General features: G+C 37.2%; 1 protein-coding gene across 1 annotated transcript; it reads left to right on the forward strand.

The window, feature by feature from the left end:
• The first annotated feature begins 6,619 nt into the window (after positions 1-6,619).
• Positions 6,620-6,826, forward strand: LOC119261157 (ATP synthase subunit ATP5MPL, mitochondrial). The gene has a single exon (XM_037530376.1). It carries the CDS (start codon positions 6,636-6,638, stop codon positions 6,816-6,818), a length of 183 nt encoding a protein of 60 aa, XP_037386273.1. The 5' UTR covers positions 6,620-6,635; the 3' UTR covers positions 6,819-6,826.
• Positions 6,827-11,145: the final 4,319 nt, after the last annotated feature.

Genomic DNA, 11,145 nt, shown 5'->3' on the forward strand with positions numbered 1-11,145 from the left:
CTGGATATTTTCTCTAAGAAAAAGTAGCAAGTCTTATTATTTAGGAACTTGGTTGAAAGGGCAGTTGTAAATTTTGGATTGGAATATTTTATTTTAGAATAAATTTCAGTTCAAGCCAATTAGCTAACAATCAATGTTTTATCATTTACTAAGTTTTATGCAAAACATTACATTTTTATATTAATTATGTTACATTCTTTATGATGTCATTCCATTCATGAGGAAAAATAGCCCTCCCTATCCCCCAGTAGCTGATAGAAATTGTGGCATTTGAACCCAGGTGGTCTACTCCACTGCTTTTCTTAACAATTTCAGTGTAAATGTATTGCTTCCAAGTGGGCTTATTTTTCAGACCATCAAGACAGTACTCTTTATTTCCAATAATGTGATTGAAACAAAATTATATAGCTGCCTAAAAACTAATTTAATTATTGCTAAATATGACATGACTTTAAACTATTACAGTTTCGACTTAGAATACTTCCACTACGCAGTCTAATGTTTCACAATTTGGGGAGCTCTAATTACTCAACCTGTCAATATTTTAGTAACCCAGCAATCTCAGAAAAATATAATGAAAAAAATCCCAACAATCCCGTTTTCCATACTTCAAATTCTTTATTTTTTAAACATTTATATTTTTTAAACATTTATTTATTTATGCTTACAAGATCAGGGGTACATGCTTACAAGATCAGGGGTACAGGCCAGAGATGCAGGGGTGAGAAGATTCACCAAGGACAAAGTGGAGAACAGGCAGATCCACACTACTGAGGGGAGCAGTGGGCAAGCCAGGAGAGGTCTGCTGTGCCATGTGCATAGCTCCCTGCCTGCGGATCGAACTTGTGCTACAGTGGCTGTGGATAGCTTCATAGTGCTGAATCCTAACCCCTTGCACCACCACGGAGGCCCTCAAATTCTTCTTTATGCTTTGATGTCAGATTCAATTTCATTGTGAGAAAGAAGATTATTGTAGACGGTCATATGTAGGTAGGTGAAAGACAACAGTTCCCAGAGGATCAATGATCACATTAGGTCCATGGACCATGTGGATTGGTGCCTACATACATCTTATTTCAGTTTCCTTGAGATTTTTATACATGGAGAAATTCATAAAGTCCACAATTCCACAGTGTTAGTGATGGTGAGCTCCTAGCCTATGTGATTTGCTGGCTAAGCCAATTATTGCAATTTCCTGAAAACTGAGGTTGTTGGGAGAGACCCCACTCAGTGAGCAGAAGGGCCTTGACTTGAGTCCCTAAGGCATGTGAAAACACATGTGTCTTGAAGGAAAACCTCTGAGTCACAGGACCTGGTGTTGAATGCCTGGAATGTGACCTGTGAGAAGTCAGGCCTTTTAAGTCTCCACAGTCTTAGAATATCAAAAATAATGAGCGAACTTCCCAAGCTCTAGCTAGGGGGCAATAAGATTATGTGTGTGAGAACTAACCACCTGGTACCCTACTGTCTGAAGTAAATAGATAATAGTAAGAAAGTAGACTAATCATTCATATGTGTTGTCATTATATGGTTTGCTTTGATGTTACACCTGCTGCAATTAAAATAGTATATAATGAGCATTAAGACAATACAGATTTACTGCATGTTGGACATGACAGTCCCCCATGTCTGATTTCCCTCACCATTGAGTCCCAGGTCCAGGACTCACTAGAAGTCCACACGAGGTAAGTCAAATGTTGAGATATTTCTCTTTGAAATAAATGTTACAGACCTTTTTGAAAATACTACTCTCAATGGCAATAACAATTTCTTGAATATGACGGTTTTCCCATTATAAGCATTTTAATGTAGATATTGACATGTAACTGAGAATATTCTTTTAATAATTTACTATGAAAATAGAAAGATTTAATTCATACTATTGGAACTTATTTTTACATTCAGAAACACTCCAATAAATGCTAAATTTAAACTAAATTTAAATATTATTAAAATGAGGGCCTCCCAGGTGGTGCAGCAGTTGAGCACCATGCTACATAGCTGCCTGCAGCCTCTGCAGCGCTGGTTCAATCCCCAGCCACCTGCTAGGGTCCCACATGGCACACAGACCACTCCTGCCGCACCTGCTGCTCCCCTCAGCAGTGTATTTCGTTGGTCTGCCTGTTCTGCTCCCCTCTCTGGCTCTGGTGGCTTCTCTCACTCTCCTATGCTTCTGATTGTACCCGGTGCTTGTATAAATAAATAAACAAACAAACAAAAATAAATAAAAATCTTTAAAAACAAAATAAAAAAATAAAATACTATTAAAATGATGTATTTATGCTTACACATATTTCCATTTAAATATATATTGTGGACTATCATGACAATTACCAAAAACTGCATGGGTTACATAGCAGAAAAATTATATCACAGTTCTGGAATCTAAAAGTCAGAAATGAAGGTGTTGGAAGTGTGTTTCTTTCTGAGGTTTCCTTCTAAGAGCTGTGAGGGAGAAACCATGTTAGTCTCTATCTTTGGCTTGTAATAGCCAGCTTTATATGACATGACATTCCACCAGTATACAATGCATCTATCCAAATAGCCCCCTTCTATAGTGACTTTATTTTAAAGTAGTTTGTTTTGAAAAACCATGTGATTAAAAAAAAAACTCAACATTTTGAGGTGCCAAGGTTGAGGACTTCAGGATAAGAATTTTGAAGAGACACATTCAATCTATATTACCACTTTTGTAATATATTTTATACTGACATTTGAATAATATACATTTTTGATTGCTTATTTATTGATTTTTGTTTATATTATAGACAGGGAAATAACAGAATGTTGATCAGAATTATGAAAAAATTCTTAATGCAATACATTAAAAATAGGAATGTATGTAAAACAGACAACATATAAAGTATAGACAACTTAAAGTGTATCAATGAATGAAAATGTAGCAAAATGAAAATCTATGAAAGTCAAAATATCCTTTAACAATTTTTAAGTTATTTTATAATAATAATACATAATAAAAGGTTGAAACTTTTCCATGGGTTTTAGGAATTTCCCTAAACATTGTTTAGACAATTTATTTTTTTTAAGTTTTATTTTTATTAAAGATTTATTTATTTATATAAGAACTGGGGTACAGCCAGAGGCACAGGAGGGTGAGAGAATTCACCAGAGACAGAGCGGGGAGCAGAACAGGCAGATAGACTGAAAACATTGCTGAGGGGAGCAGCAGGTGCAACAGTAGAGGTCTGCTGCATCATGTGGGTAGCTCCCTGGTCCACGGGGAATCAAACCTGTGCTATAGAGGCTGTGGACAGCTTCACAGCGCTGCACTCAACCTGCAGAGCCACCAGGGAGGCCCAAGAAAAAATTTTAAATAAAAAGTACTACTGAAGCTAAATCTTATGATTATTCAGATTATTCAAAACTTAGCTGGATTTTTTTTTATTTTTTATTGTGAAATAAAATGTTTAATGTGAAAAATTAATGCATCCTTTTTAAATTAACTCCCTTTAAGAAATTTATACTTATTAATGGGTTTTTATGTTTTTCTTTTACAATAAAATTTAATTTAAACCTAAGTGTTCAGAGACTTTTGAATTATTTTGGTAGATTTGGTAGTTTTATTAGAAGTGGTCCCTTCCATTGGTTACTTATATATGCCATAATGTATTAAAATAATATAGTTTTCTTATCTTTCACGGCATTCAATGCTCAATATCAATTTCCATATGGTATTCCAATCACTTATTCTAGAAATGTTAATCAGGCATCTATTATATACCAGATACTTTTCTGGGCTCTGGGGAGCTAGTAATAAACAAAATAGGCAAAAAATATTTGTTTGCTTTTGTGCGGCTCAATTTGTCATGGAGATGGACAGATGATAAATATCTTGTAAGTTTTATAGGAATTTGGAAGTTATTATTTACTAAGGCTAAAAATAAAACTAAGAACTGGGATAAGACACCAGTATGTGAAATAGTAGTTTATGTTTTCAAAATTGATTTTCAGGGAGTCCTCAGGGAGGCATTAGAACAAAAACTTGAGAGAGCTGAAGGAACAAGCTATGTGAAGATATGAGGGAAGAGTAAAAGATTGAATCTTCAGTAGTAGCTTCTGACAATCCGAGTTCAGCTGGTGCTATGGCAGGGGATCCACAGGGAGGACAGTGTAGTTAAAGTAGAATAGGTCCAGGCCTCCCTGGTGGCCCAGGCTGTTGAGCGCTGCATTGTGGGGCTATCGGCAGCCTCTGTAGCATGGGTTTGATCCCAGCCGGCCAGTCAGAATCCCACATGGTGCGGCAGACCTCTGCTGTCTCGCCTGCTGCTCCCCTCAGCAGGGTATTTTGTCAGTTTGCCTGTTCTGTTCCCCACTCTGTCTCTGGTGAATCCTCTCACCCTCCCGCACATCTGGGCTGTCCCCCACTTCTTGTATAAATGAATAAATTAAAAAAAAGAAAGTAGAATAGGTACGAGAAGGGATATCAGTGATGAGGACAAAGAGTTAATAGGACAAATGGAGGAGTAGTATAGACAAATTTAGTTTTCTGCATAGTGTGGAAGAGTTTCTACATTATACTAGCTCATGAAGAAAGCTATCAAGATATACTTCAACTACCCCATCACCTTCTCCAGTCACTATAATACGACATCAAACTAACACTTAAGGGAAGATTGGAAAGTTAATTTCCTTAGTGGTTTTTTTTTTTTTAAGATTTATTCATTTGTCCATACAAGAACAGGGGTACAGGCCAGAGACAGAGTGGGGAACAGAACAGGCAGATCCACTGGAATACACTGCTGAGAGGAGCAGCAGGAAAGTCAGGAGAGGTCTGCTTCACCAAGTGAGAAGCTCCCTGGCCGTGAATTGAACTTGTGCTGCAGTGGCTGCAGACAGCTTCATAGGTTGAATCTTAACCCCTTGAGCCACCAGGGAGGCCCCTCCTTAGGTTTTATGGTACTGATGAAATCATTGCCAGGCATTATATATTTATTATTACCATTGCAATTGGCAGCAAGTAGAACAATGTGCACATGAAATATTGAAGCAAAAACAAAACTGAGTTTTTTCAGACTATAAATCAGTTTGTGTACAATAATGTAAACAGACAGAGAGTTCCACAAATTATCAAGATGCACAAACAAGAAAAATAGTCTATACAGATAAGACTTTCCTTTTTCCCCTTGCTAGTTGTATTGGGTTGTTATTATCATTGTAGTATTATAATAATTATGTGTCAATATTGTAGAGACATAATATTCTCTCTATATGCACTTTAATATAGCTATGTTTATATTATCTTTAATAGAGCACAGTTTATTTCATAAACTCGATATTTTGTTTTCACTTTCAAATACGTGTTATGTGTGTCTGTTTTGCAATTACAGGTAAAGATAATATGTTATTACAAACTTTGAATTTAAAAATCCCATATTCTCTAATAATTGCAACCAGAGGGCTTCAAGAATAACTTTAGTGGGATAATTTTTTTACTAAGAACTCCTCTGTCCATGTGTGTCTGCTGTAGGTTATAAGTACAAAATAAATCTCAGCGTTGAAAAGAAACAATATTTATTGTCAGAATAACATTTGTACAACAGGTATTTTTATCTTGAAATCTTTTACGTATAGAAATATAGATCTCTGGAGATGAAGATGATTTCTGTCATCGGGGTAATTTTCAGATGAGTTATTAATTTATGAACAACAGTGACACTACAGATGATTTACGTTCCTAAACAATTCATGATGAAGTAAAAAAAAAAATTAAAGACTCAGGACAATTTTTATTAGTTTAGTATTTGCTAGTAATAGAAAGAGAATTATTTTCTTTATCTTGAGAAATAGATCCATAGTGAGTGCTTGAACAAATTAAGCTAGATATAATGCCTCATTATATTAGGTATGTACTACTTTCTATCTTCAGCCTCTTTTAGTTGCAAAGATCATTCTCATTAGACAATTTATTTGATATATATAGTCAGCATTTTTATTGAAACATGAGATTAGAAGAAAACAGTATATTTTCAGCAAGATTTTAATGTAGTTCTTGATATGGAAGAATAAAAAACACTCACTTGTTATTGAGAACAATTAAAGTCTAATTAGAATGTAAAGCATTTGCAAAAACATTGGATGATGAATAACATTTAATTCCACATATCAAAAAGGTGTCATATTTATATATTTAATTTTAGTAGTGTAATGAATACACCGGTATGAGGTAACATTTAAAGATTGTCATGCAGACTGAATAATTTGATATCTTCAGGAAAGTTCACATATGCCCACATAATCTTTTTCCTTATGCTTGTATCATTTTGGATGGAAACTGATTCCTAAAGTAGAAAGTAATGCAATCTAATATATGAAACATCCATTTCATGTCCAAAACATGCTTTTTTAGTGTTAGGATGAGATGTTTGTTAAAGTCATTTAACATGTTCTTCATAGGAAGTCTGAAGTTAATTGTATATTTTATTACATTTTTTTCATAAATTGCAAAATCATTTAGTCATTAGGGATAAATTAAAATACACAGGAAATACACACAAACAGGACATTACAGGTTGCAGTTTTGCGTGTGAAACATTTAAATATACAAAACTACTTAACAAAATGCTTCAACTGCTAAAAATTAAGAATCAATGTTGTGGGTCGGGGTCGGCGCCGAGATGTTTCAGAGCCTCATTAAAAATGTTTGGACCCCCATGAAGCCCTACTATACCCAGGTCTACCAGGAGATCTGGGTAGGAATGGGGCTGATGAGCGTCATCATTTACAAGATCAGGAGTGCTGATAAAAGAAGTAAAGCTTTGAAAGGTCCGAGTCCCGCACCTGCCCACGGCCACCACTGACCGGCCCGCCGCAGTGCCAGGCCGATGGAGCCGGCAGCGTGGGACGTCCCTGTGCCCTAGTCCAGCCCCGTCTCCTCCTTGACGTGAATAAATGTCCCTGTGAGACCGGGAAAAAAAAAAAAAAAAGAATCAATGTTTCATGCTAGTGTACTAGGGATAATGGAGTCAAAAGAAACACACATGGAGACATTGTGTCAATATTTGCAAACAATTTTATCTACTAACATTAGTTCATGGGTATTTTTGCTATCAAAAGTTAAGCCATAGATCTGATACATGTTCCAAATAACAGAATATCTATATGAAAATCGTAACTAACTGTTCTTGGTTTTCAGTAGAAATTGGCATATGGCCTCTGAATAAAACATTTCTTTTTTTTTTTTTTTAAATAAATTTTATTGTTATATTCCCCATACAATTGCAGCCCCCCCATTCTGACCCCAATCCTCCCCTCCCCCCGCCCCCCTAAAAGTGTCTCTGGTTCATAGTTTTTTGTTGATTTTGATTTTCACTTTCTTATAGTTATTCATTTTCCTGGTCCCTTATTTAAGTTTTCTAGATTCCTGTTACGAGTGAGACCATCCGGTATTTTTCTTTTTCTTTTTGGATTATTTCACTGAGCATGATCCCTTCCAGCGCCATCCATGTTGCTGCAAATTGCATGTGTTTATCTTTTTTGAATGCTGAGTAATATTCTATGGTATATATATACCACATCTTCTTGATCCAGTCATCTATTTTTGGGCATTTGGGTTGTTTCCAAAGCTTAGCTATTGTAAACAGTGCTGCTATAAACATAGGGGTGCAGGTGTTCTTTGGAATTGATGTTTCTGTGTCTTTTGGGTAAATACCTAGGAGTGGAATTGCTGGATCATATGGAAGTTCTATGTTTAGTAGGTCCAGAAATCTCCACACAGCTCTCCATAGTGGTTGGACCAGTTTGCACTCCCACCAACAGTGCAGAAGAGTTCCTTTTTCTCCACACCCTCGCCAACATTTGTTGTTGCTAGTTTTTTTAATATGTGCCATTCTCACTGGTGTAAGATGTTATCTCATGGTAGTTTTGATTTGTATTTCCCTGATGACAAGTGATGTTGAACATTTTTTCATATGCCTGTTGGCCATTTGCATTTCCTCTTCAGAGAAGTTTCTTTTTAGCTCTTCTGCCCATTTTTTGACTGGATTATTTTCTTTGTTGTTTTTGAGTCTCGTCAGCTCTTTGCAGATTTTTGTGATCAGTCCTTTATCATTAGTGTTGGGTTCAAAAATGTTCTCCCAGTTGGTGGGGTTTCTCTTTGTTTTTGTTATTGTCTCTTTTGCTGTGTAGAAGCTCTTTAATTTGATGTACTCCCAGCTGTTTATCTTTGCCTTCACTATCACTGCTTTGGGTGATGTGTCTGTAAAGATGTCTTTGATGTGCAAATCACGTAGTGTTTCGCCTATATTTCCTTCTATATATTTTATGGTTTCAGGTCTTATGTCTAGTTCTTTAATCCATTTTGAGTTGATTTTTGTGTATGGTGTGAGGTAGTGGTCAAGCTTCATTCTTTTGCATGTAGCGACCCAGTTTTCCCAGCACCATTTCTTGAACAAACTTTCTTTGCTCCAATGCATATTCTTTGCTCCTTTGTCAAAGATTAGTTGACCATAAATCTGTGGGTTTATTTCTGGATTTTCTGTTCGATTCCATTGGTTTGTATGTCTGTTCTTGTTCCAATACCATGCAGTTTTGATGATTATGGCTTTGTAGTATAGTTTGAAGTCTGGGAGTGTGATGCCTCCATTCCCTTCTTTTTTTTTTTCAGGAGAGCTTTGGCTATTCGGGGTTTTTTTGTGATTCCATATGAATTTCATCAATAATTGTTCTATTTCTTTGAAGAATGACATTGAAATTTTGATTGGCATAGCATTGAATCTGTATATTGCTTTTGGAAGGATGGCCATTTTAATAATGTTTATTCTTCCAATCCATGTGAATAAAACATTTCTTTTGGGCCTCCCTGGTGGCGCAGTGGTTGAGCACTGGGTTGCAAAGCTGCCTGCAACCTCTGCAGTGACAGTTCAATCCCTGGCCACCGGGTGAGGGTCCCACATGGCACGCAGACCTCTCCTGCCGCCCGCTGCTCCCCTCAGCAGTGTACTTCTGTCATTCTGCCTGTTCTGCTCCCTGCTCTGGTTCTGGTGAATTTCCTCACCCTCCCGCACTTCTGACTGTACCCAATGCTTGTATGAATAAATAAATAAGTCTTTAAAAAAAATAAAAATAAAAAAAATAAAAGAACATTCAAGAGTGATACCAGAAAATGCCCTTGTTTAATGAAAGGTGAACTTCATTTACATGGAAGTTCTTTCCTGCTGAGTGCAATTTTCTCACATTATTATAATGAATTCAAATGATGTCACCAGTCATTGCTTTGGTTAACTCATCCTTTTGGCTTTCCCATAGCTATTTTCAGCAGCTTATCAAACAACTGCAAAGTGTTCACACACTATTTAATGTTCTTCAATAGTTCATTGAAAACCTTCATTTCTTTTGACCCTCAAAATTGCTGATGGATATCAGAAGAAGAGTCTGGTATTTGCACACCATTTTACAGAACACAAGAGTTTTTTGTATTTAATTGATGATTATAAAAACAATACTATGTTTGGGCCTCCCTTGCAGCATAAGAGGTTAACTGTCAGCACTAGGAAGCTAAGAGCAGCTACTGCAGCACAAGTTTGATCCTGGCCAGGAAGATAATTCACATGGCAGAGCAGACCTCTCCTGCTGCCCACTGCTCCCCTCAGCAGTGTACTTGGTCAGTCTGCCTGCTCTGCTCTCCCCTCTGGCTCCGGTGAATTATCTCACCATCTCACCCTCCCACGCTTCTGACTGTACCCAGTACTTATATAATTAAATAAATAAATCTTTAAAACATTTTTTTAATATGTGGGGTACAGACCAGAGTTGCAGGGGCATGGGGATGAGAATACTCACCAGAGACAAAGGGGAGCAAAATAGGCAGATGTCCTGAAACACACTGCTGAGGGGAGCAGCAGTGAGACAAGAGAGGTCTGCTGCACCATGTGGGCTACTCCTGGCTGGCCGGGGATTTAACCCACACAACAAAGACCCCGTACAGCCTCACAGCCCTGCGCTCAACCCCCTGAGCCAACAGGGAAGCTCCTGAAACATTTCTCATGAACTGAATTATATATTACTTCCCAACTATTCCTGACCTTTTCAGCTTCTGACCTTATGAATAGTATTTCTACCTAGTACCTTATGGTTATCATCATTCTTTTGTGTACGATGATCATATTTTGGATTTTACATTGCCATGAGCAAATATCACATTCAATTTAGTTATTGCCAGGATGTTATATCTTGACCATACTGCTGGAAAGGGATCTAGCCCTGTGATTAGTAACTGGACAATAAATGGATCAATAGGTTAACCAAGGCATATCAATCATAAATAGCCAAGTGTTAGCATTCATTAAGAGATAGTAAACAAAACTAAAGCATAATAGGGCAAGATAGAGGTACAGTGAAGATGCCAGTGTCACCTCCTCCATATACTCATGACCAGATTGCAGTAAAATAAAGTCAATAATTCTTTTTTTTTATAATAAATTTTATTTTTATATTCCCCATACAATTGCAACCCCCCATTCTGACCCCAATCCCTCCCCTCCCGCCCCCCACACCCCACCCCCCAAAAAGTGTCTCTGGTTCATAGTTTTTTGTTGATTTTGATTTTCACTTTCTTATAGTTATTCATTTTTCTGGTCCCTTATTGAAGTTTTCTAGATTCCTGCTATGAGTGAGACCATCCGGTATTTTTCTTTTTCTTTTAAAGTCAATAATTCTTTTTTTTTTTTTTTCAGACTTTAAATTCAGACACATATGTTTATTATGCCCACCAGGTAAACCGATAGGCCCCGATAAGCCATGCTGAAGGTAGACATACACCCAGGTGAGGTGGATCCTAGGAGACCTCAAAGACCCTGCATGCAGTACAACATGATGCAAAGCTATAATACTGGTACAGCATGCACCAAGGGATACCAGAAATCCATGGAGAGGGGCTGGCAAGCAGCACAGTCACATCTAGACATGGAAGCCAGAAGGAAATTCTAATATAGCAGCCCTCATTGGACACTTTGCAACTCATGGAGGAAGGCTACCAAACAACCCTGGCATGAATGGTCCCAACAAGTAGTAATGCAGGGCTTCTCAGATAGAGCAGACAAGGCAGCTCCCCGCAGGGAAAAAAAAAAAATGAAGGTCCTGGTCTCTACTAGTTGTGCCTCTTAGAACAACAAGATAGCGGGATACTGC

This window comes from Talpa occidentalis, unplaced genomic scaffold, assembly GCF_014898055.3.
Source record: "Talpa occidentalis isolate TD23 unplaced genomic scaffold, MPIMG_talOcc4v2.1 talOcc4.6, whole genome shotgun sequence".
Classification (NCBI taxonomy): Eukaryota; Metazoa; Chordata; class Mammalia; order Eulipotyphla; family Talpidae; genus Talpa; species Talpa occidentalis.

Coding starts and splice junctions, on each gene's coding strand:
- LOC119261157 (XM_037530376.1), top strand. CDS start 6,636: ATGTTTCAGAGCCTCATTAAAAATGTTTGGACCCCCATGAAGCCCTAC.